The 27,181-nt window shown below is 47.7% G+C and overlaps 1 protein-coding gene across 4 annotated transcripts in view; it reads right to left on the reverse strand.

Moving 5' to 3' along the window:
- FAM120C (family with sequence similarity 120 member C) overlaps positions 1-27,181 on the reverse strand; it is a 1,585,006-nt gene that overhangs the window by 564,236 nt on the left and 993,589 nt on the right. For all 4 annotated transcript variants that reach the window (XM_069645311.1, XM_069645308.1, XM_069645309.1 and 1 more), the window contains exon 11: positions 7,352-7,466. In XM_069645311.1, coding sequence (XP_069501412.1) covers positions 7,352-7,466 — 115 coding nt within the window. The remainder of the gene's footprint in view (positions 1-7,351; positions 7,467-27,181) is intronic.

Consider the following 27,181-nt stretch of genomic DNA (forward strand, 5'->3'; position numbering starts at 1 on the left):
AATTAATGTGCAGAAATCATGCCAATTCAAATGCAGAGTTCCCTATTAGATCTGCGAAAGAGACACTTGGGCATGAGGATAGAACATTAAATCACCTCAGGATCCGAATTACAAGAGACATGGGAGAGTTAGTGAAAATAAATTACGACCCCTTCTTGGAACAGCTCAAAGAAGATTAGAAAAGGTGGACCCCGTTAATATTGATGTGGTACGGACAAATGACCTCGGTCAAAATAAATGTGCTCCCCCGGCTCCTATATTTACTTACCGCAATCCCGAGACACCTCCCGGAAAGATTTTTTCTTGACCGAGTGGGAGTCTGCAGATTTATCTGGCAGAATAAGACCTAAAGAGTGAAAATGGCAATGCGGACGCTCCCGAGAGATCGAGGTGGGTTTGGGTTCCAGATTTTTTTTTTTTGAAAACTTTATTGATTTTCACAAAATAACAAGCAAACATTCCCTTCCCCCTGCCCCACCCCCACCTTCTGGCAACAAGCTAACCCCCTTCACCCATCGTCCATTCGGGCGAGATTCTACAGTCATTGCAGATCCAACAGCCTCAATCGCTGTGGGCACCACATCACCTTAAAATCGTCTTTAAGAACCTTCAGTAATTCCCCCCAGTCTGCCGCGAAACTCTGGGCCTTGTTATCCATGGCGTAAGTCGTCCATTCCAGGGCCACTATCTCCCACAACTTTCGGAACCAGTCTTGAATCATAGGTACCTCTGGGCCTTTCCATCTCTGGGCTATTAACAGCATAGCGGCAAGAGTCGTAATAACTTTAGCTTTTTCCCTTCCTCTAGGTTCACCTGCCCCCGATTCCTCCCGGATGCCCATAAGAATTTGCACTGGAGCCCTCCCGTCACCCAGCCCGAAGGCCAGCCCCTGTGCCTCCCGTACCTCCCCCCAGAACGATGCAAGTTTTGGGCAATTCCACCAGATGTGCTCCGCGGAGCCCGCCATCCCACAGCCCCTCCAGCAAATCCCCGACACAGTAGGGTAGTACCTATTAATCCGGAAGGGGGTATAATGCCACCCAAACAATCTTAAACCATGCCACTTGTAGGTGGGGTGCCTTGACCAATTTAGGAATTCTTCTCCACAACTTTTCCCAGTCCGCCCTACTGACCTCGCGTCCCAAGACCCGTTCCCATTCCCGCATGTAAGCCCATTGGACCCACGCTTTAGAGCCAGTCAGAATCTTATAGATGTTGGAGATGAGGCCTCTCGCCCCATTATTAGTGAGCAGGAATTTTTCAAAGGGCATTGGGTCTCTTGTGGCCGCCTTCTTGACCTCTGGATGTAGAACCCAATGGCGGATCTGGACATACCTCAACCTCTCATTCTTGCACTGCAAAATGCCTTTTCCAATCATAAAACGATAACAATTCCGCTCTGGAAAACATATCGCATAATTTCCGACAGCCACCCTCCTGCCAATTCGTGAAGGCTCCTCTCTCAATGCCAGGGGAGAAGTCCCCATTGCCAAAGATGGGGGTGACGGGAGACGGGAATGTGGCAATGCCCACCAGCCTGTCCCAAACATCAACCATCAGTTTGGTGATGCAACTCTTGTAGAGGTGGCGAGGCCTGTGCTGCTTCGGGAGCCACAGTACTTCTGCTAGGTTTCGATGCACCAGGGCCCTATCCATCCGCACCCACAATTTGTCCCGTGCTCCTTACATCCCCTTCAACCATTCCCTAATGATTCGCAGCTGAGTTGCCTCATAATACCGCCAAAAATTCGGCAATGCAAGCCCTCCCTCACCCTTCGGTGCCATCAAAAGTCTGGCTCCCACCCTAGGTCTTTTCCCTTCCCAAATGAATCCCTTGTTCAGGGTGTCCAGCTCCCTGAAGTAGCTCGCCGGGCCTGGCTGCGGAACCGCCTGGTATAGAGATAAAAGCCGTGGAAGTGTAACCATTTTAACCACAGCTATCCGCCCTAACCATGACACTCTCAGATCCCTCCACCTCTGGAAATCCCTCTTGATTGCTTTAAGAAGCGGGGGGAAATTTGCCGGGAACCATCTTGCCAAAGTTGCCGTGATTCTCACCTCTAGGTAACGAATCCCACCCGAGCTCCACAGGAAGCTAGTATTCGCTCGCAGACTCTCCCTATCCGCCTTTCGAAGTGTTAAATCCAAGACCTCAGATTTGTTGGCGTTAATATTTAGCCCCGAAGCCGCCCCAAAGGTCTCTAAGAGGGCCACACTAGCCTGTAATGATTCCCGTGGGGCTGTGAGCATGAGCAGCATATCAGCGAAGGCTGCTACCTTATGCTGCTCACCTCCGAATGGAACACCCTGAATCTCCCCTGTCTCCCGGAAGGCCTGAAGTAGCGGCTCCAAATAAATGGCATACAGTATTGGGGGAAAGTGGACAGCCCTGCTTTGTCCCCCTCTGCAAGGATATCTTTCTGGAGGCGATCCTGTTCACCATCACTCTAATAGAGGGGGCCTGGTAGTTGGCCTTGACCATCGACAAAAAGCCCCCCGCCCCCCAAAGCACATCTTTTCCATTACCCGAAAGAGGAAAGGCCACTCCACGCGGTCAAAAGCCTGTTCTGCATCCAAGGCCACCAGGACCGCGGGAGTGTGTGTTTTCTGGACCTTTTCGATTATATGGGCCACTCGATGGATGTTGTCCGCGGTTTGTCTGCCCCTGATAAACCCAGCCTGGTCGGGATGAATCAGGTCCGGGAGGATGGAGTCAAGCCTGTTGGTCAGGATCTTGGTGAAAATCTTAGCGTCTATATTAATCAAGGCTATAGGACGGTAAGAGGCTCTGTCTTCCGGATTTTTATTGGGTTTCAAAATTAGGGTGACCGTAGCCTCCTCCATAGAAGGCGTAATTCTACCCGAGAGACGAAATGAGTTAAACAACGAGGTGAGATGCGGGGTTAACTGCACACTGAACAACTTATAAAAGGCAGCTGTGCAGCCGCCCGGGCCTGGAGCCTGGCCTGGGGGTAGAGCCCTTATCACCCACCGCACCTCCTCCTCAGCGATTTCTCGATTGAGGACTTCACGCACCTCACTGCTAATTTCCCCCAGCCGGATTTATTTTGAGGAAGTCCTCCTGCCTATCGCCTGGAGAGTGTTGGGAGGAGTATTGACTCGTAGTATTCCGCAAAGGCCTCCTGCACCCCTCATGGTCCGTGACCCGTTCCCCCCGTAGCCGACCTTAAAGCCGTAATCGCATTTCTCTACCTTTTTTTTTTTTAAAATTATATTTATTGACAACATACACGACAGGGAGGGCCACACGGCCTATCCAACTAGCAAAAAGAGTTTAAAAAAGAAAAACACATTGTCAGTAACATTTTCTGATTTCCCCCCCCCCGCTACCCAAACTCCCAACCCCTCTTGCCCCCTCCCGACCCCTCCCCCCCAACAGTTAACCCGCCAAGTTCAGAGAAGATGCAACTACTTTAAGCATAAGGGAGAACACTTGCATAGCACACAATAGTAACAAGTTATCCTTGAAACAGTGGGGTAAGACCACGAAGCGGTTAGGCCAAGGTAAGACCAACCCTCTGAGGAGTGTGGGGACCTGTGCAATGCGAACATTTGTTCGATCACCCCTCTATAATCGCATTGAATTACAGTCGTCATGCAGCAGCACTGCTGTCCAATCTTGGATAAAATCAGTCATAGTATCATTTGCTATTGCAGTGAGTTTTTCGTAGCTGAAAATCACCCTGAGTTTGCAGAGCCATTCCTCTTTAGAGGGAGCAAGGGCACTCTTCCATTTTTGCGCGAGCGCCAACCTCCCTGCCCGCAACATGGCACCAATGACCTTGGGGAAGGCATTCACCTCCGACTCAGGCAAGGGGGAGCCCAATAGAATTTCCAGCGGGTGCAATGATGGACCATAACCTTCAATATCTTTGATCCAGCTTAGTTCCGTCCAGTAAACCTGTATGGACGGGCAACTCCACCACATATGAAACCAGGTTCCCCGTTGGTGGCACCCTCTAGGGCAGAAAGGGGAAACGTCCCGGAACATCCTAGACAACAAAGCCGGGGGGCGATGCCATGAGTGAAGGATTTTAAAGTTATGTTCCATAGCTGCTGTGTATAGGGAGCCCGTGAAGATGCACTTAAAGACCGCCCTCCAGGTGTGATCATCCAGTGACATTCCCATCCTCTCTTCCCATATGTGCTTGAAGGGTTGTCTGCCCTCTAGGTCCGATGTAATCAGTACACTGTAGAACCTAGACAGCGAACCCTTACGTGATGTACTTTTGGCCAGAATAAGTTCGAATGGGGTGAGGGGGCGACTAAGCAGCTCGGACCACCGTGGTTGGGTAAGTATCCCTTTCAACTGCAGGAATTCAAAAACTGAGGGGGGCCTATCCACCAGAACCTCCGTTAAGGTGTCGTATTCAATGAAGCCCGCTTCTCGTAAAAGCTGGGAGACTCTTTCCAGGCCCATGTCAGACCAGGCCTGGGTGTCCCGGAAGCCCCTCATGTCCAGGTCGATGGGCGGGCCCCAGAGCGATGACAGCGGAGAAGGCCATGTAGTTAACACTTTGTTAGCTTTACTGGGTTTCCACAGCGCCCAAAGGACTGCTAAAGTGGGATGTGTCCTGAGCTGTAGGGGGAGAGACCTGGGGGAGGCCCAGAGATAGTCTCTGACCTTTTTTGGGTGAGCATGAGTGTCTTCGACATACGTCCAGTACGTACGCATGTCGTCCCGCATGTGCTCCAACAACACCCTAAGCTGAGCTGCTTTGTAGTAAAGCCTAAAATCGGGGAGTCCAAAGCCACCATGGGATTTCGGGAGGGTCAGGGTGGAAGTTTTGATCCTGGGCCTTTTGCCATTCCAGATGAAGTGCAGGACACGGGACTGGAGCACCTCGAAGAAGGCCTCGGGTACCACGATAGGGAGTGCAGAGAAGAGATAGAGAAGGCGTGGTAGGATATTCATCTTAACCGTAACCATGCGTCCGAGCCAGGAGAGTGTAAGAGGAGCCCATCTTTTGAGATTGCTACTGACCCGGGCGAGGATTCCAGGGAAATTGCACTGGTATAGTTTTGACAGATCTCTGGGGATGAAGGTGCCCAAGTATCTTGTGGATTCTCGCTCAATTCTAACCCCCTGAATATCGGTATTGTTCCCGATATCTTGTTCCCCCAGGCCCATGGGCATGATGCTCGATTTGGATGTGTTTATTCTCAGTCCCGAAAAGGAGCCAAAAGAGTGTATGAGCTCAAACATTTCTCGACCTTTTACCTCTCAGTAGCTGCGCTAGCAGGGAGCCAGTTCTATTAGCCTTTGCATAATACTGTTGTAGCACCGACAGCAAGGCCCCCTCTGCCTTCTTAGTACGTAGGAGTTCCAGCTGCCTAACCGACCTTCTATATTCCCGCATAGCCCCCCGAGAGGGGGTGTCACCCGCAGCCTGTCTAGCTACCTCCACTTCTGCTTCTAATTGAGATTCCAAAGCTTGCAGTTGTTTCACTCGGTGGGCAGATATCGCTATTAGTTCCCCCCTGAGAGTGGCCTTTAAGGCATCCCACCTCGTGTCCTCCCCAGTATCTCCCTTCTTGTTGGTATCAAAAAAGAACTTAATCTTCTCTTCAATATCTTTTCTGATTACTGGATCCCTCAGGATGGCCCCTGGGAGTTTCCAGCCTCAGATCCCCTTCTCCTCCGACCCCCATCCATCTCCACAGAGACTATCTTATGATCTGCAATCCCTATCGGCCCCGTGCATACCTCCCGAATAGCTCCAACTAAGGCAACCGAGACCCATATATAATCGATTCTGGATTGAGAACCATGGACGCCCGACAATAAAGTGTGGCCCTTCTCATCTCCCCTAAACTCCCTCCAGGCATCTTGTAGTCCCAGCTTGCCAACTCTTTCTTTCAGATCCGCTGACATTACAGCTCCTCCCCCATCCCCGCTGCCTCCTGTCCTAACTTTTCTCTTATCCCAAGCAATATTGAGGTCCCCGAGGAGAACAATTTGGCTCCACGAGTACTCTTCCAGCAATTTCAAAACCTGCTGCAGAGATTCAGGCAACCTCATGGCACTTGCTAAGACGACGGATTGCAATGGTAGTAACCACAGACAGGCGATCTTCTAGGGACAAACAAAAAAGCAGGTCCTGGACAGTCTGGAAATGAAGGAGCCGATGTCTTAGTTGCACTAGTTGAAGATCTTTCTAGTCCCAAGGACGAACGACAGCTGAAGCGAGGTAGCCCAGGAGAGACCTGGCCAGTCCACCGGTTGGTCCAGGGACACTTCCAAAGGTACAGATCCTCGATCAGTAGTTGATACTGGTTGTTCCCACCGGTCCAGGGTCTTCTTGTAATCCGGCAGAGGAGCAGGGCTTCACCGGGACTTCACTGGGGTTGGTGCTTGTCAGCTGTAGGGGGTCATTCTTTGTGATATCAGGAGGGCTAATTGAAAGGGGTCTGAAGGAGAAGGGACTATTTACGCGAGGGCAGGGTTAAATAGGTACTACTAAAAGTAGTGTGTAGCTGTGTGAGGGACTCCAGATGTGCTTAAGCCGAACCTTGAAGCAGGTTAGCTGAATAGTAATTCTGGGACTACCAAGTGTGGCAAAATCAAGAGTAGACACAGTGAGAGGAAAATGAGAAAGAGGTTGGGCAATTGTCTGACCTCCAGTATACAGTGACAGTCTGGCAGCCTTTAGTGTGAAAGCATTTAGCGAAGAGTGCGTCATCGGTTCATGGGGGCTCAATCCTTGGGGTATTCCTTAAAGTCTGGATGCCACTGTTGGCCGGAGTACAATTGAACCATGCACAATGGAACAGATGTAAAACCCTATTCTACTTACTCCCTATTACTGGGGCCCACAAACTTGTTTTCATGTGCACATTAGTCATGGCCTTCACTTATTCCAGTATTGAGGCACACTTGGACCTTTTCCAAAGTCACAAAAGCTTGACTTAAAAATTGCAGACCATTCAACATCTCATTTGCAAGGGTAGAAACTAAGATGAACTACACCTGGAGCTGGATTTAAACATCACTGCACTTTGTTTCGAGTGTGCTCCAGAGACCATGAACAACTAACCCCTGCTGGACCAAGCCATTGCATCTTATTAACATGGGGTTCCCACTCTGTGCAGATATGAAGAAACATTTCACAGGATATTGCTGTAGTACAGAAAGACCCAAACCCTGAATCTGATGTAAGACAACTCTGTAGTCTGCAATACAGTCACCAACTCATTTTAGTTCTGATAGTTTCTAAACTTCTACTCGTCTCAATATACGTTCAGCCAGGGAGGCTTTAGAAATTATCAGTAAAAAAGTAGCAAAACTGGTGGATATGAATCCTTCCCCATATGTCTAATATCAGCATACCTTGAGTTCCTGAAGTTGGTCAGGTTCATATAGCTGGGAAGAGACTGCCTGAGCCAAAAATGCATCCAACTCATGCCGCAGAAGGATTCTTCCACCCGGCCACTGCATTATGTACCTAGAAAACAATGAGTTCATGGAATGGTGATCAGCATGCACGTGCAATACACTATGTTAGCTACAACTTGCAAGGTCGCAAATACCTTCAAAGACCAAACGTGCACAGCAAGGTAGCTACAGACGTCTCAATTTAACTAGATGGACTGTCAAAAGGCAACCTATTTATATACACACATTATGGGAAAAGACTGTTTGGTCACATCTGAATTATGCATGCAGGACACTTGGGTCACTTTGCTAAAAGTGTAAATGCTGCAAACAAATCATGTGATCATCCTCATACATAATCTTACAATGCCCCTTACCAGTCTAGCACATCCACAATCAGCTTGATCTCTTAAGTGCAGGACTTCATGGATTTCCTTTGTAAAATGGAAACTATATACACGCACTCAGCATTAAAAGGAGCAAATGGTTGTAAACTCATCTTTATTTTAGTGTATAATCATTAAAAACAGAAGCTTCATAGATATAGTTCAACATCCCCAGACCTCGTGAAATCCACTCAACCCCAAGAACAGGGAATACGTTTTTGGGTCCTCTAGATGGCAGTAGTCCACAAGGCTAATCCTATTTAACTGGAAACAATTTGTGGCAGTCTGCCATTCTAGCCGTCGTGCGACTGCAGTCTGGGGGGTGGGCTCTGGAGCAACTCTGAGGTGGATGTGTAATAAGAACTAAGGAGTCTGCTTGCGGATTGGCCTGCTTCTGCTTTCTCCAAGTGAAGATTATAGAGGAGCAGTCACAGAGACATGTTAATAGCAAAATAATGACTGCCATAAGCACTGACTCTGGTGTACTGGTGTGGTACAATAAATATATGACATTACACCAGTCAGTTCAAAATACCACACAGACACAGCTCCCCCGTTTTCCTCACAGCAACATGTGGGGTGATCTCTGATACACAATCTTCCTCATAGCACTGATAATTAGTCAGAAAAGTTATTCAATCACATTTATGTAAATTTGGAATACAGAAGCTTGAACACAGGAATGTGGCAGGCTGCCCAAGCTCCGTTGTTAAGACGCATTGCGAGGGGTTACAAAAATGAGCATTGCCGTAACAGTGGTTTAATGGCCTTCTGATGATGGGGCAGAGGAAAAAGGTCAAACTGGGGCCTGGACGGTGAGGCCAGATGTATCCCTGGAGAGCGACGACTTGCTGGACGCAGGCAATGACAGCAGCCTAGATGGCAAGCACCAGACCCCGAGAGAGACTGAGTGTGACAATCTCAGCTTCCTAGGCGCCAAGCTAAACAGCTTCAGCAACAAGCACTAGACTGACCACTGCAGTTTTTTTTTTTTGAAAGGACCAAGGACCGTAGCGGAGGCCAGCTCAATTTCCATTGGAAGTATACACCATAAAGAGAATATAAGAAATCTGAGGAAGTGGTATAAACACTGCAATTTCGACTCAAGACTTCGAAGACATGGGATTTTTTTTTTAAAACTTCCCTGACACAGGGCAGATCAGAAATGAGGAGCTGCAATGGGGGCTGGAGGTGTTCCGTGAGGGGAAGGCAGCTGCATTAGAGCACAGTGACTCTGGAGAGGGCAGCAGAGTTAACCCATGTTGAGCATAGACATAGATATGCAATTGGTTGCCCTTTAAGTACGTTCACTTGGAGATGGCAGACTCCCAGCTCATTTATTTTTGTGAATGGCCCTGCTAATCCATTTTCAAGAATGTATATTGAGCCAACAATAGGCAGCTGCCTGTATCCCCTTCTATACCCCTCTACCACCTCTGTTGTGCAATAAGATCAATAGTGAGCGGCTGTGTTAGAGACTTTGAAGAACACTCCTAGATTGGGTAAGATTTGGAGGAGAAACCTGGGGCAACTTAACCCCTCTCTTAATTGTAGCAAGGCTGAGAAGTCAGGCTGAACTAAGGAGGGATGAGGTAGCGTTGAGTAGTACAATTAACACAGAGTAGTACAGTTAACACAATAGAGCTAGAGCCGATAAATACTAGGCAACACAGAAGAGTATGAAAATACTTTACACACATTTGGGCACACTTTACACATTTAAAGGTAAGTAAAAAGAACACTATACAGATCTAAAACTCAACATTTGGCAAACCGATTTGGGTTACTCACTACTGTGAAGGTTTAGAAATGGGAGGCAGACAACTTTGATAAACACCTCACTATCCCAAACCGGACAAGGATTTCCCAGCCTAAAATAAACTAAAGGAAACACTAACAAAAGGATTCTGTCACTCACACTTGTACATGCAACAAACTCAATGAGTTAAGATTTGGCAATTCAGATACAACAAAATTAGCAATTATATCCAAGACCAGATAACTTTCTCCTTGTAACCTGGGCGAGTCTCACTTCCCCAGATTCAATCAGGATTTCAACCAACTGTTCAAAAGAATATGGAAATCCTGTCTTGTAATAAAGTTCCAATATAGTTCCAAAAAGCCTCTCAATTGAAATTCACCAACAGTTAGAAATGTTCAACACTTATCTGGTCTCTCCATTTGGAGCAGAGAGTTCTACACAATTATTTGTCTTCAGCAAATAAGTATATTTCCACAGTTCATCAAATTGAGCAAAAAGGCTTTTGTAAGGCTAACTCCTTAACAGATCACAAAATAATAGCATCAGCAATATTTAACTAGCGCTAAACTCTGGCTTACTGACAAGACTAGTAACTGATGCCCCTGGATCCCATTGATTCTGCATCGCAACTTCATTGTTCTTATAGTGTTACGACGATCATATCCTAACTATTTATTGTGAAGGGCAGACCTCCCTGTAACCCAGGTCGACTCCTCTGCTAATTTCCTATATGGGATACATTACTCACCGTAATCGTATTTCTGATGCTTGTATCTGCTTAGATTCACATGCTGTGCATAGGCCGACATCTAGTGGAAGCTGCGGAGTATTACAGTTTGTTTTTCGAAAGTCGAAAATGGGCGTCGACACAGGCGTGCCAGTAATACTATCCCTAGTGTGACGTCCACTGTACCCAAGATCCCTCACGCGTGTAGGATCCTCAGATTGTATTTTTTCTGACATGAGGAAGCATGAGGAGTAGCGTGAGTACAGATAATCCAAGCAGATAGACAGAAAAGGTAAGACTACAAGCAATCATGCGCCTTCTCTCGGAGGGGAGGAAGGGTGGGTCGCATGTGAATCTAAGCAGATACAAGCATCAGAAATACGATTACGGTGAGTAATGTATCCCTTCTGAGGCTTGTGGAATCTGCTTAGATCACATGCTGTGCATAGATTAGCGAGCAGTACCAGAAGAAGGAGGTGGGATGTGAGAAGGGTCATGAGCAAACAGGTGTCTTAGAACCGCTTGTCCCACTTGTGTATCTGTCTTGGAATGAGTGTCAATGCAGTAATGCTGAGTAAAAGTGTGAATAGAGCTCCAAGTAGCCGCTTTGCAAATGGTGTCGAGGGGAACATTTGCAATGAAAGCCAGAGTGGCACCAATGCCTCTAGTAGAGTGGGCCCTTGGCGTAAAAGGCAGAGTCCTGTCAGAAAGAGAGTAACACAGCTGTATACAGTTGATAATCCACTTCGAGATAGCGCCCTTAGAGACGCGATCCCCCTCTCTGCCTGTAGCTACGGAGACAAACAGTTGATCTGTTTTCCTTAGCGGTCTGGTTTTATTTACATAGTATAGGACCGCCCTACGCACATCTAGGGTGTGTAGTTTCACCTCAGCCGAGCTTTGCGGGTTCTGGAAGAAAGCCGGAAGCTCGATGGACTGGTTTACATGGAACTTGGATATGAATTTAGGTGAGAACCTAGGGTGTGTGCGTAAAACCAGTTTGTCCTTGTGGATAGTAAAGAAAGGATCCTGCACTGACAGAGCCTGAATTTCACTGACCCTTCTTATGGAGGTAATGGCTACTAAGAAGGCCGTTTTATAAGTCAGGTGTTTGAGACTACTTTTATGCATGGGTTCGAATGGGGGTCCCATGAGCTTAGCTAGCACCACGTTGAGGTCCCATCCTGGCGGTGGGTTCGAAATAGGAGGGTGAAGTCTCTTTACTCCTTCCATGAAGGCTTTAACCACTGGTACTTTCCACCACGAGACCTTGTTATGGGATGTGGTGTAAGCCGAGAGGGCTGCCAGGTGTACTTTCAGCGAGTTAAAAACCAACCCTGCATCCAGCAGGTGGAGCATGTATGTCACAACGTTGGAAGGAGTGCAATCAACCGGGTTGATTTGTTTATTCTGGCACCAGATAACGAATCTTTTCCACTTATCAAAGTAACAGTGCCTTGTATTTGGTTTCCTGGACTCCTTTAGAATGTCCATACACCTCTGTGGTAATTTGAGATGTCCAAACTCTATGACTTCAGGAGCCATGCTGCTAGGTTCATAGAGTTGGGTTCCTGATGCACTGTTTGACCCTGTTGCTGGGACAGTAGGTTGTACCAGGCTGGGAGTCTGATGGGTTCGCACACCGCCATCCTGCGTAGGTGTGGAAACCATGGTTGTCTCGCCCACATGGGAGCAACTAGGATGAGCGTCATAGATTCCTTGTTCATCTTGTACACCACCTTCCTGATGAGAGGAGTTGGTGGAAAAGCGTACGCAAACATCCCTGACCAGTTCATCCACAGGGCATTCCCTTGGGAGTCCGGCTGGGGGAACCTGGATGCAAATCCTAGGCATTGTTTGTTTTCGCTTGTGGCGAATAGGTCTATAGTGGGGAAACCCCACTGAGAGAAGAGATCTTCTACTACGTCTCTGTGAAGGACCCATTCGTGTTCTTCTGGGAGGGAGTTTCTGCTTAGAGCATCCGCTAGGGAATTGAGCTCCCCTGGAACATGTTGCGATGACAGGAAGATGTTCCGTCTGAGTGCCCATATCCATATTTTCTGGGCAAGCTTGGACAGATTTGGCGAACGAGTCCCCCCTTGCTTGTTCAGATAGAACATGGCTGTCGTGCTGTCCGTCCTGATCTGCACCGACAAGTTCAGTAGATGGGGCTCGAACGCCCTTAGCGCTAGGAATACTGCCAGAAGCTCTAGCAGATTGATGTGGTTCTTGGCTACTGAGTGAGACCAGAGACCCTGAGCTGTGTGGTGGAGATGGTGAGCTCCCCACCCAGTCAGGCATGCATCTGTAGTCACCACGGCTTGTACTTCGGGATCGTAAAAGGGTTTCCCCTTTGCGAGATTCTCTCTTGTCCACCAGTGTAGGCTCTGTACGAGTGTTGGCGAAACGACCACTAGATCGTCCCAATGACCACTTGCCTGAGACCACTGTTTCGCCAACCATTCCTGCATGGGACGCATGCGCAGACGCGCGTGGGGGACCAGGTAAATGCATGACGCCATCATGCCCAGTAACCGCATAGCTTTGCGTACTGTTATCTGTTGACCTGACTGATAATGCGGAATTTGCAGAAGTATATTCCGAATTCTCTCTTCCGAAGGGAAGGTCAATCCTTTCTGAGTATCTAGGATAGCTCCTAGAAACTGTTTTGAGGTGCTTGGCACCAGACTTGACTTTTTCTCGTTGATGGAGAAGCCTAATTCGTGGAGGAGGTCGATAGTCCTCTGAATGTTTGACCTGCAAATTCCTGGGGTTTCCCCCGTTATGAGCCAGTCGTCCAGATAAGGGTACACCGGGATTGCTTCCCTGCGTAGGTGTGCAGCCGCCACCGCCAGTACCTTGGTGAATACCCTTAGTGCTGAAGCTATCCCGAAGGGCAGTACCTTGAATTGGTAGTGGCGACTGTCCACCTTGAAGCGCAAGTACTTTTTGTGCGCTGGGAGCATGGAAATATGAAAATAAGCATCTTTCATATCCAAGGTTGCCATGTAATCCCCCTTTTTTAGGAGGGGGATTACCTCTTGTAGCGTGGTCATACGGAATTTTTGGGGCTTGACATATTTGTTGGCAGGCCGTAAGTCCAATACTGGGCGCATTGTCAAATCTTTCTTTGGCACAAGGAAGTAAGTTGAATAGATACCCTTGTTTACCTGGTGTCCTGGGACGAGTTCTATCGCGTCCTTTTCTAGCAGAATGGCGATCTCCTCGAGAAGGATCCTTTGATGCTCTAGGGAGTGCACTCTTTGTCGTGGAGGATGATTCCGGGGACGCTGCAGTAGTTCTATACAATATCCTGCGGATACTGTTGACAGCACCCATCTGTCTGAGGTGATCCCTTCCCAAGCCTGGGTGAAGGTGGAAATGCGTCCCCCTACTGGGGTTGCGTGGCAAGGGACCCTGAACTGAGCGTCACTGTTTTGGTGGAGGCGTGCCCCCGCCCTTGTTGGGGCTGCCTCTGCCTCTTCCACGACCTCTCTTGTTACCCCTGCCGTAACTCTGGGTAGACTGCTGGTTGTTATTCCATTGTGTACCTTGTCCCTGGGCATAGTTGCCTCTTTGTGAATTTTGGCCGCGTGGGCGACGAAAATTATTGTTCCCCCTCTGGTTAGGGGGTTTGTTGGTAAGCTGGCCAAGGGATTTGAGAGTCTCATATTCATCTTTGGCATTTTTAAGTGCGTCTTCGACCGCTTTCCCAAACAATAGGTCGGGTTCCACTGGCTTGTCTATTAAAGAAGCCTGGGTTTCTGTCTTGAATCCCGACTGCCGTAACCACGCATGTCTCTTGATAACAGTACCTTCTGCTATCAATCTCCCTGCGTTGTCAGCGGCGTCGAAAGTTGCTTTTAAAATGCAACCAGACACGGCTCTCCCCTCTGCCGAGATCCGAGCCAGCTGGCCCTTTAACGGTTCTGGAGCAGAGGCAATGAGCGCCGCGACTTCTTCCCATTGATGGCAATTGTAACTAGCCAACAGGGTGGTGGAATTCGCAATCCTTGCTTGGTAGGCGGACGTTGAGGCTACCTTTCTGCCAAACCCGTAAAGTTTTTTGCTCTCCTTGTCGGGAGGAGCTTCTGATGAAGATAAGGGCGTGCCAGCCCTCTTTCTAGTGTTGGTCACCACTAGGGAATCTGGTTTAAGATGTCCCTTTATATACAGAGGGTCAGACTGGGCTGCCCGGAAAATCTTTTCAATTCTGGGGTTGACAGCTCTGGTGAGGTTAGGATTCACCAGGGAAGGATCTATTCTTCGTTGGATGGATTTGAGGATAGGGATGGTCTGAGCGACCGGTCTTCTCTCTCCTACAAACTCCTCCGCGAAGTCCCTTTCCTCCTGTACACCGTGGGTGTCGATGTGGAAGTGTTCCGCTGCTCGAGCGAGAACCTCGTTAAGGAGGGGCTGGTTATCAACTGGAGAGTCAGTAACTGGGGCTTCGCTTTGTACTGGGGAATCTACTCTGTAAATTTCCTGCTCATCTTCTCCCTCCTCCAGGTCCTCATCCTCTGCATAGTAATCTGTCCCGGTTTGTTCTTCCATAAATGCAAACTCCTGGTCCTCTTCAGGGAAAACTTGTCCCTGATAACTGGGGAGTGGAGTAGAATATGGAGTGGAGTAAGGCTGAACCTTGAAGGGTTCAGGTCTTTCGACCCGGGGCTCTTTACTTAGCGGGATAGGATCGGAGGAGCCTGAGGGTGTGGCCCCTTGAGGGTTATATGAAAGAAAGTGTTCTGGGTTCTTATCATAAAAATCAGCCAAGGAAGACATCCTAGACATAACCCTGTCTATGTCTTCACTGGACCATTCCCTGGAACAGGGTATTACTTTAGCAGGTGATTTATTTTCAAGGGTAGACTTGTGTTTGCTTGTCTGCTTAGGCTTTACAGGGGTGGAAGGCTGTGCTTTCCGCTGTTTCCCCCCTTCTCCGTGCGTGGAAAAATGTTTTCCCTGTCCCTTGGGGGCCCCAGAGACTTTCGACGCCTGGCGTCGAGGGTCTGGAGAGGTATCTGTGTGCTTCGGGCGTGGGGCCTCACTGATGTTAACCGCGGTCTCGGTATCTTGGAGCGCGGCCTGGGGGTGGAAGTCGTCTTCGTCTCCCGACGATCGAACTTCCGTTAGTGTGTGTAGCGAGGCACTCTTGGCAAGAGTGGATGATTGCCTTGCGTCGTGAGGCGATCTCGATCGAGAGCGCCCAGAGGACACCGAGTCGGACCGTTCTTTTTGTGCCTCTTTCCGGGAAGTCGACGTCGTCGAGGTCCGGTTGGTCTTAGTGTGTTTAGTGTGTGTTAGGTGTGTAGCGCTTGCGTCGCCGGGGGTCTTCCCCATAGCCGCCTTGCCGGACGACCTTCCGAGGTCGGGGACCTGCGCTCGTCGGCTGTCTTTCGACGCCGTAATGCCCTCGCCGTCCGAAAGTACGGCGTCGCTGCCATCGCTGAAGGCGCCCTCCGCTGCCATGGCCTCCTGCCTGGCGTGGTGGGCCCAACGCTTTGTCGAACGGTCCTTAAGTGTCTTAGGTTTAAACCTACTACACGCTCTGCAGTTCGCTTCGGGGTGATCCCTCGGCAAGCAGAGATTGCACGTGGCGTGCCTGTCGACCCAAGGGTATTTGCGATTGCACTTGGGGCAGAATTGAAAAGGGGTACCCTCCATACGCACCTTAAGGCAGCGGGCTGCTAAGTGTAGGAATATATATAAATGTAACTATATATCAAGAGTGAAGAGTATGTACCACCCCCCACTCTCCCTACTTGTAAGGGCCGAGGCCAGCGGCCTACTAGGCCCGGGCCGAGGCCAGCGGCCTACCGAGGCCCAGATCCGTCGTGCAGCAGTCGACGGTCGATGACTTCTCCAGCCGTCGTCGAGGTTGAGGGTCGACGTTGGGGTGGGGAAGGGAATGAATAAGAATTAAAATTATAATAACAGCAAAAGTATGGCTAAGGCCAGGGAACTCCGCAAGATGCTTCCGACCAGTATGGCGGAAAAAAACAATCTGAGGATCCTACACGCGTGAGGGATCTTGGGTACAGTGGACGTCACACTAGGGATAGTATTACTGGCACGCCTGTGTCGACGCCCATTTTCGACTTTCGAAAAACAAACTGTAATACTCCGCAGCTTCCACTAGATGTCGGCCTATGCACAGCATGTGATCTAAGCAGATTCCACAAGCCTCAGAAATGTAATTATATTTTTTGTGCAACATGTTAAGTTTTTCCTGCGCCCAGTTACCTCAGGGTTAGGTGCGCGATACAAATAATAAACAAATACAAAATTGATCAGGATGATTCCACAACTATTCACAATGGGCTTTTGTGATCTTGCCTAGTCTTCAACACTTTTAACCACATCACAGTACTTCAATGACTTCTGCCTGGTCAGATAACATGACAGACATACACTACAAGGTTTCTTTGTCCTGGTGTACTCTCCTGTCAGGTCTAGCAAACCTACCACTTCTTCTACAAAACCTCCTGTGGTTTACTTTTGTATTCATACAACTTAAAAAGTCTTATGATTTGGGGAAAACAGGAGACACATTGGTGGTGTTTGTTCCACACTTTTGATTGCCACATGCAATGCAGGTTATGCTCCTCTCCTCCTGAACAATGTTTATCAGAAGGGCAGCCTTCCTGTCGCTCCCTCCCCAACCCCCGTCTTGCATTAACCTAGTGCTGACAATGACTTTCTCACTTCTCTTTTGCTTAGGCCATGTTTATTTAGGTCAATTCCCCTATTGCTTCTTTCTTCCTCTGATAACAAGGATTATAAACAACTTGTTTCTTAATTGTTCTCTTGGCTTTTGTGAGAAACCAAAGGGTGTTTCACCTATTAGTCCCCAGGGATCGATCTCTCTCAGGTGGCCAGGGCACGGCCATCGCCTTTGGATACAGACCCTGTTGGTGGACCAGTGCGGGAGGATCACCTGGGTGAGGGGTCTTCGGGGATTTGGGGTGAGACAACAGATGGGAAGTGTTAGGTAAGATTTCCACAGAGCTGGTAAATCTTCCTTTCCTGGTTCAACCCCAGAACTTGTTGCTGTTCTAGAAGGATATTTTTCATTAATACCTCAGTGAGTGGGAACCTTTTTCCACACTCACCTAATCTAACTCTTTTTATGGGTGTCATTTTTAAGACTCCGCATAGTGTCTTCTTAAAGTTATCATGTTTAACAACGTATTGGCAATAAGTGCCTATTGTTGCTGGGTTTCCCCAGGGGCTCCCCATTTAACTTTCTTGTGCTAACCTTGAGTGAACTACAGTTCCCATGGGTAGAAAGGATCTTTGGATCCCTTTTACATTTTGTTAGGTGAAACCAGGATACCCCACCTTATGTGGAGTGCTGGGGAGATACAATGTATCCCCTTTCACACTAAAACTAACAATTCTGTTACAGTGACAAGCTTACCTTTAATGGCTGGTGGCAGTGATAGCTTTTACTAATTTGATGCACCTTTACCATGGTTTGATTACAGCTGCAGTAAAGGCACCTAAGGGTGCTCATTTTACCAAAACGGACCCAGTCTTCTTTTTCTGCCGTTTTAGTGTTTCTTGTCGTTTCTTGTTCCTTCCCCTGCCATCCAGGGTGGGAAATATCTTTGTGTGAGTTTTGTCTTCGGCGGGAGTCCCCTGGACACCCCACCCAGGCTCCAGTCAGTCTGTAAGTACAGGAAGTGGGGGAGGAGTCCAAAACTTCCCCATCCTTTGTCTTACACCTTGCTTCAACTGGGACAAATCCCAGTGGGGGGCTGGTTGTCCTGATTGGACAACCAGACGCCCCTTTCTTGTAAAATGCGGGGAGAGAATGCAGAGGTTGTGCTGTAGTTCCTGATAAATACTGGAAACCTGGAAGCTGAAGTCATGTCGACCACTGGAACAGAAAACCGAAGAGGATGACGAAGGAAAAGCGGCGGAGATGATTTCCAGCGACTGGAGAGCCTGCTGTGTAACCAGATCCTGCTGCAGCCCTTGCTTCCAATCGACCTGGGGTTTCCGAAAACGATAAACCGAACCCAGAGCCTGGTGAGACCCACTAGACTGAAGACCTGCATTTTGAGCCATCCCACGGGTTGCTGCGACCTTGCGGTCTTGCAATACCCCAATACCCTGGGAATTTCCAGTCACTATGTGGTGCACGGTCTTCCGAATCTCGCTGAAACTTTGTGGGCATCTTGGTGTATCTCCGGAGACACGAATCAAGTCCGAAAAGTCCCCTCACAAGAGTGCTGGACCTTTAAAACAACAAGAATTCAACCGGAATTTTCAGTCTTCTTCTGTGCTCCTTGAAAAGGCGCCAAAACCGCGGAACCGCATTCAGCCACGAGGGAAACCTTGCCTAGAGCCTTCTTCATCGATCCCTGCTGCAAAGTCCCTTCTGAGGTCTTGTGTTCAGTCTCCAGGACAAGGAATCCCCTGACCAGGTATTTGGCTGCAGTCCCTGAAGTTCTCCTGCTGCAATCTCGTCTTCATTGCTGAGGTATTGTGTTGACTTGGGTATATACTTACCTTAAACCTTTGGGATTTCTGTGTAGTCCTGGGGTGTTTTCTGTGATTGGGAGGTCCCTCGTCCAGTGCACCCAGTCCCACTGCTAGAACCCTGCTGGGGTGTCTTCTGTGAAGCCCCTGGACCCTCTTCTAACTCTAAAAGTAAAGTACTCACCCGTTTGCCCAGTTTTCCTAAGGAACTATGACTTTTGCTACTAAAGAACTTATTCTAACACTGCCTGTTGGTCACTAGTCCTAGTGACCCCCCCCCCCCCTCTGCCACTGAGAACACTCATGCTCCAAGAATAAGGGAAAGACTTTGAAGGGATTGGGATTTCTGCCTAGAAAGGAAATCAAGTGTTTTACTTACTTGTAAAGAGTTGGTTGGTAACTGTAATTCTAAGAGTGAACAGTTACAAAGTTCTTACTGATCTTGAATGTGTGATGCACTATTCTTAAAAGTATGGTTAACATATTTTCTTCCTTGGCCACTGTTTTGCCAGTCTAATAGAAAGTAGATGTTAAGGTATTCTACTCTCCTGTGATTGGGTTGTGCCTCTTTACAAAGTAATGTGTTGGTGTCACCAGATTATTCCTGTAGGGTAATTGTATGAGTGTCCACCAACTGGGTCTTGCTACCCCTGACTTGCTGCTAGCCTGTCCTCAATAAGTCTACATTAGGTTGTTGCCTACCTAGAATAACTATTCAGTAATGTGTGACATTGGGTTTGAATTTCCCCTTCATTGTGAAGTTAAAGTATGTGGGTTTTACTTACTTTGTGTTAGCTGTGTGCCATCCAAAATAAGTTATCAGAGTTATTGCTTACCTCAATCTGGGGTTCCCGATTTCAAAAGCACCTGTAATTGTATATTACATCCTTAGGTTTTACTCACCTGGTATAACTGTGTGTTCTAACAAAAGTAGTTATAGGTTTTTACTGCACCTAGGATAAATGTTTCACTATTCAACAAACGTATATTGTCCAGTTGACTGTTTATGTGATTTGTTCCAAGTGTGACTGTACAACTGGAAAGGCCTACTGCCCTTGTATTACTGCATGTCATCTGAAAATAACCATTGGTCTTTTACTCCCAAAGAATAGGCTTGACCTATACTAAAGGTGTATAACAAGGTTTGGACTTCCCTAGAACTACTGTTAGAGGTTCCAAATAAGGTTTATATTTGGGTCTGTGTGCTTTCAAGTATAGTGTTGTGTTTTTATACTGTGATTTCTTATAATGTTTTAGTACTTACTTAGCCCTAGATTTATCTGGGCCTACCTGTATTTAAATAAATCCTTTATTTTTACAATACATAGTGTTTCAGTGTTTCTTTGGATCATGTGTCTACTGCCCTCAATCACTCCTAAAATAAGCCTGGCTGCTCCGTCTACGCTACCCTATACTCCAGTGGTACAGCCTTATACTAAGAGTGGAGTCTTGTACTGCCTCAGTTGAATGGTATTACTAAGACCTTAGTTGGACTTCAGAAAAAGTGTCCTAACAGTGAGACGCAGTATTCCCCTTTTCCCGTACCTATGACCCATTCTATTATATAGGATTCGCCAATGTTCCGACCTCCCCACCCCCTTCTGCACAAACACTGGGCCGAGGAAGAGGGCGACAGAGTAAAGCAGCTAACCCTTACATATCACATTGGAAATGCCACGCTAATCAGGCCAAGCAAAGTCAGACACTTATCTTCAATCACATACATCTGATATCCATTAGCTCTCCCCACACAGATAAAAGGCGGAACATAGACAAACTGAGCAAGGTGGAACATAAGAAGGAGCAGAACTTCCGGGGCAAAGGTGAACCTACTAGGGACTAGAGCAAGGGGTAAAGAAAACCTTAAATTCCCTGCAGGAGATTGTTGCCTCTGAGAAACCGCGAAGGAGAAGCGGAGAAAGCCAAATCGCACACAAGAAGAAACCTGCATTGTGTTTCAAGGACACCAGCGACCCTCCCGGGGGGACGGTTGGGGAGGCGAGAGCAAGAATGTGGTATTAACCTAGACTCCTGGATCAAAGCCGCAAAGAAAAGAAAGGAACGCGCACCACCGGTGAGTTAGTGAAAGGCATGAAAGGCCTATTTGTGTCAAGGAAAGATTGAAGCTGCAACAGTGCATCTCAAAAGTGAAGGTTGAGCACATGCCGATGAGATGCGAAAGAAAGCTAACCAGTGATGAACTTTTAAGTGGCTGATAACTGTGATACAGAGTAGCAGAGTGGTCCGGCGAAAGGAAGTAGCCGAATCGAAAGTCTCTGCGAAATGTGAAAAGGTGAATGCTTGAAGAAAAAGATTTCTTTTTGAACTTTTGATCTTATGGCACTGAATTAACAAGACCAAGAGAAACTGGGGCAAATGACAAAAGTGTGAGTTGAAGAGAAAGTCGAAGTGGTCTTGCGGAGGTCTAAAGTAAAAGCATCGCACATTCGAAAGGCTTTGACATCCGTGAAAGGGCCGAGCCCAACTTACGGAAACCGGTAGTGTGATATGTTAGGGGGGAAGGGAATCCCTAATGAATGTGAATGGGGAAGGGAACCCTTGCAACTGCTGTGATTGAAAGGTCCCAGCTCGACCGAGGGGGACCTCCGTGAACTTTTGTTGAACTGTGAAAAAACTTCCGAAAGCTGGAATAAGTGACTTTAATGTGGAAGGCCAGGCCGGCCTCGATCCATTTTTTGAACAGACTTTGTTTTGAGAACCTGAGCCAGAGTGCATCATCCTGTCTACGAGGGCCACCTTATGCCGTGCTGTCCAACGTGGGGAGTAGAGATGACTCAGCCATCTTGATCCTTTATGTTAGAACACTGATTTTCCTTTGCATACATATTCCCCCTTACACACTTTTTGTATAAGAGATAGGGCAGGCATTAGGTTTTGTTAGTGTGGGCCATTTTGATTTGACAGTGACTGACTAGGACTGCGTTTTCTTTATCATTTGATGGTAGAGACTACTCTCATCATATCTATATGGGCAAAGCAGGAGTTTTTCTAAACCCTGAAAATTGAATAAATATTTTGAACGTATACCTCTTGTGTCAGTGTCACACTTGTGATACCATGTCTCCCTTACACTTGGACAATGTCGTTGCTGGTTAACAAGATGGGCTATTGCACTTTTTTGGCTTTGGCAATGGTTGTTTGCATTTATTTCTTGCAATATTGCCCCCTTGTATTGTTGGCAATTGTTCTGATCCTTAAATTCACAATGATATTCTGCTGGTTGGATTGTTTTTCTACTGCCACTTGTGCTATTTTGCGTTTGCTTGGTATGCAAAGTAATTATCTTTCTGCTTCACATCAGTTCGACATACTTCATACTTCGGCTTCTTCCACTTTATTTTTTTTCAATAGGTTGATACTCAAAATAAAATTTTCCGGCCAGATGGTGGTTACAGAACGTTCCGGGGTCACAACACACCAGTGAACTCACCGGGTGTGTGCGTGTCCGCTCGCCTTGCTGTCTTCGGGTTGTTGGTTTCTTCTGCTCTGGGCGGCATTGAAAACCGATCCACTGAGTCTTCTTTGGCCCGCACTGAGCAAGACAGGAGTGTTCCGTTCTCCAACGGCTCTCTGGTGGTTACCTGCCATCGGAGCCAGTCTCATTTGGGGGAGCAGGGGGTGGAGGGGAGAGGCTTCTTCACGTCACGCTTCCTGCCGCGACAAACTCTTCCACGATCTTAATGGGGAAAACTTGTGAAAATAACACATCCCGCTGTGCGACCTCTGCAATCACAATATTCAGGAGGAAAGCATTCCCAATAATACTTCTTGATGCACAATCTCTGCAATCCAGGTCTCTGAAGGAAGAGACCCTCTCAGAATAGGCATCCGTACTGCAAACAAAGACAGATCTGGCATCTCTACTCTCCTTCAGCTGCAAGAGCAATGAGGAGTCACTGCAACTACTCCACCTCCTACTGCTACACACCCCTTTGGCCTGCGCCTGAGGGGATCTTTCATGCCTCCCAGTCTCCGTCAGGTGTGGGTTATCAACCCTATTAACCTGCTGCTTGCAATTTAGCAAATCTGCACCCCTCTTCTTTGTCCCAGTACTTTAGGATTATGTGACTTGAAGTCCCCAATGTTTAAACCATCTATTTACACATTTCATTTTCAATCTTACAATAAGTCATTAGATGTGTCGGGTCTCTGGGAAAGTTATTAAAGGGGGTTTCCCAGACATCCTGACCTGCTTCCACCCTCATGTGATCCACCCGCAGAACTCCACCCACAGCGTCAAGATCAGGAAGTCTCTGCCTTTCCCTGGCTACATGAGAAGGGGCACAGGCCATGTTTTCTGGGCGATTCATCTTCGATTCACCAAACTACTTTAGATTCATACACAGATACCTCACATACACTAACGACTAGTAGGGAAGAAGCTGTTAAAATATCAAAATACACAGGCCTTAATTTTATTATGCAGCTCAAAACACCATGTAGCTAGCTTTAGGACGTCCACAACCTCTAGTGCGAGTCTGAGTCAGTATGAGAGGTAAATCTGAGTTCAGAACAAAGAAGCAGTAATTTCAGACCAAAAATAAGTAGGCATAAAATGACTTGTGCTTTAAGTCAAATTGTAGAGGTTTTAGAAGGCAGCTACCACCCCTAGGATCCAAGAGGACTCAATGGCACTTACGTCTGGTTTAACTTCCAAGGTAGTGAAGCAGAGAAGGCAGGCAAGATTTCAGGAAATGTGCCAGTGATGCATTTGAATGTGCCACACAAAGCTCTGCAATAAATCAAATTCGATAGAATGTACAAAAATACATTCTTAGACATTAGTATCTGGCGAGGGTCAATGAGCTTGTAAAAAGCAAGTGTACTGGCCCTCGCCGAACCTTACCTGCCCGACAAGGCTCCAAGCCCTGCAGCGTCCCGGAGGCCTCTCTGCGAGGGACCGCCATGAAAAGGGAGAAGGGACTACACGTAGTCCCTTTCTACCCGATAACTGACAGCCTTTTTTTGTTTTTATTTCCTCGAGTCGAGAAACAGTCCTAGCGTCGTTTCTCGACTCAACAATAATTGCAATTAGTACCCTGGTACGACGTGCTGGGGTACTAATGGCAATATGACCCTCAGAGGGGGGCATTACCAGTCGGGTAATGCCCCCGGGTGTTAAGCAGAATCCTGTGCAGTGCCCTTAGGGACCACTACACACAATTAAGACTACAAGTGGTAATACAAGTTCACCTTTGGTACAAGCCTCTACTACACTGTTAAAGTTGTAGCAGTAGCGGAGCAGCCAGACTTATCTCAAGAGCAAATGAGCAGTAGTAGAGATTACACAAAGGACTACAATTACTGTGACCCAAGCAAACACTGACTCAAGGTTTTTGGTTAAAAAGTAAAAGTACATTTATTTCTCGACCATCTGTTTGCAAAACACTTCACTTCTATTAAATTAAAACCACACGTCAAATACACTACACACAACCAATTCACTTTGTGCAGCACAATTCAAGATAAGTACCTTTGGTTTTGACAGACCGGTGTTGTGAAACAAAGACGTTACCGAGAGTACAGATGCGATCACATTTAGACAGTATTGACAGTTCAGTCTTACTAAAGATACGCGTACCCGTGGGATGAAATGTTACCGGAGTTAAAACACACTTAGCACATGAATCAACACATAAGAGTTGGGGATAAAAATCATAGGCAATACTTTTGTCAAGGCAGAGAGAATCAGAGGACCCTTTCCGACAAGTGAATTAAAGTCAATAGGCCTGTGCCAGTGTCAAGAGGAACAGGGTTCCTGTTGCTGAAGGTCACACGGTTAGTACAGTTCACGATTCGAGATTGCTAGGAGTACTTAGATATTGTCAAAAGGGAGGCAAAAGTTATACGAGGGAAGGAAGATAAGGACAATCCTTTAGTGAGGAGAAAAGGGTTCACCCTAGTTTCTCGAAGTTGGACACAGTACCTTATTCGGAAGGAAGAAGAGCTGGTGCTATGGCAGTTGTTCCTGGTAGTTCCTGCAGACTCACAGTTCCTGTAACGTTGTGGGGACAAGAAGGAGGACATTTGGAGCGATCTGCACTACCCAGGGATGACGCCAGCAGCAGCAAAAGCAACAGTGAATAAAAGGTGTGCTCCTTTAAAACAGGAGAGACTCTTCAGGTAGCTATCCTGACCACTACAGCAGTGTGCAGCAATTTCGACCAAGAAGAGGATCCTCTGCCTGTGGAAGATGAGCTGGTTGATCCCACCAGGCTCAAGGGAAGAAGACTCCGGACTGGATCTTCTCTTGTCGTTGAAGGGTAGATAGCTCAGGACTGCCGTTAGATCATCCTGCACAAAGTCTTCAAGAGGACTGGACCAGCCCAAATACTCTGAAACCCTCGCCATGAGCTTCCTGTATGACGACTCCGCATGAGCCCTAGGCTCAGGCCTACCAAATTCCACTTCCGGGGAAGTGTCCAACCCACTGGCATCATGGAAGGTCTGCCTCAACTCCTCCAACTGAATGTCTGCAGAAAAAAGTGGAGCTTCAAGTTCACCAGGGTCCTCAAACTCGGACCGTTCTTCCTCTTCATAAATATCATCCACAGGGGGTTGAAACCCAGGCCTGTAGGCCAAAACAGGCCGCACAGGCTTCCTAGTAGCCTTCCTCAGAGGATCCACGAGATATGGGTACTCCAAAGGCAAATTTTGAGAAAAAATCCCTAAAGGTGCCGATAGTGCTGAAGGTTTCGAGGCCGAGAGCGTCGACAACCCCGACGTCGTGAGCGCCGACCGAGTCGACGTCGGGATACAGCCCTCAGTAGGTAGCTGCGGTCTCGCTGGGGAGGAGGACCGAGACCTAGAGACACGTGGCTTGCGGCTTTTCGAAATCCTTTTCCGTACGGGACCTCGAAGGCTCCCGATGTGAGTCACGTCACGGAGCCGAGTCTGAAGGTGTGCGAGCCACGGTACGAGACCGATCCTGGCCGGCTTCGTTAGAAGGTGCGACCGGACCCTTGCCCTGCGACTGAAAAATCATTCCTCCCGAGTCGAGCACTTCATTGGGCACGCACCATCCTCCGAGGACGATTGGGAAGGCGACCATGCTTCCTAGAGTGCCGGGACGAGGAAGAAGAATGGCGGGAACCACTCTGGGACCGAGATCCCTGGGACTCCTTCCGACACGGAGTCTCGCCCCTCGAGTCGTCGGTGGAAACCCCCTTGACTTGGATTTTCGGGACTTAACAGGCTTAGAGCCCCTACCTGCCTGAAGCTTCCCCTTCCGCAAGGCCTTGGCAGTCAGCGACTGGCATTTCGAGCAGTCGGTGTCGTGCGACTCGCCCAGGCACCACAAACAAATGCAGGGTGGGTCGGTGAGCGACATCTTGGACTTGCAGTCCCGTTAGGTCTTGAAGCCAGACCACGGAGTCGGAGGGGTCAAAGAGAAAGACATCGTAATGATGAACACACGAGGCGTGCCGAGAAACACGAAGCAACACATTTGCTGAAAAAACATAACTGAGGCTACGGGCGCCGTGCGTCCATTTATAACATCCAGTGACGTTGCCCTAGACAGAGGCCTTTGAGGGACATCGACCCGACGCCATCCACGCAGGACACCCTCTGCTGAAAAAGTTTCTGCAGTGCACAGCTGTCGACATTACATGTCAAAGATGTAGAATACGTTGCAGGACACAATCCATTCGAAACCAATTTAAGTAATAAGTAGAAATTAAAGGAGTTAAACACAATACACAGACTTGTTTGTTTTAATATTTGTAGTGCGTGCCAGACCCGAGGGTATGAGGGCGCAATAAGCATCAAGAAGGTTGTTCAGTTTTGGTTACATTGCTGTCTACAGCTGTTTACATTAAATTATGGTGCAGACAGTTTATACAGGATGAGACTAGGGCATAGTATTACATATTTACACAATATATACAATAGATAATGCTCAGAGTGCATGATGTGTGTGGTCAGGCACTTTGCAGATTTATACAATATAACAATACATGGTACATAGTGAACTCTGTATGTACAGTCAAGGCAGAGGAAAGAGGAAAGCAGAGAGAAAGTAACATAGGGTGTGTAGTGATGTGGTTAGATGTCATTTTCCTTAATCCAGTGGTCGAGGTTAGACCTGAAGCGAAGGTAGGGTAGGTCTTCCTTTAGGGATGGTGGGAGGGAGTTCCAATATTGGGTAACTTTGACCGGGAAGCTGTTACCACCTCCCTTTGTACATTTAAATCTAGGCACAATTAGGATGTTGGCATTGGCAGTTCTCGTCGGGCGGTTGGAAGACTGCTTCGTAAATCTATCTATGAGGTATTATGGGGCGACATTGTGGAGACGTGTGTGTCAGGGAGGCAGTTTTTAGAATAATTTTTATCTTTGGTAGAAAGCCAGTTATTGTTTCTTCTAATAACAGAGATGTGAGCTTTCTTAGGGAGGCTTAG

The sequence above is a fragment of the Ambystoma mexicanum genome, chromosome 2p (assembly GCF_040938575.1).
Source record: "Ambystoma mexicanum isolate Mex_15411 chromosome 2p, UKY_AmexF1_1, whole genome shotgun sequence".
In the NCBI taxonomy this organism is placed as follows: domain Eukaryota; kingdom Metazoa; phylum Chordata; class Amphibia; order Caudata; family Ambystomatidae; genus Ambystoma; species Ambystoma mexicanum.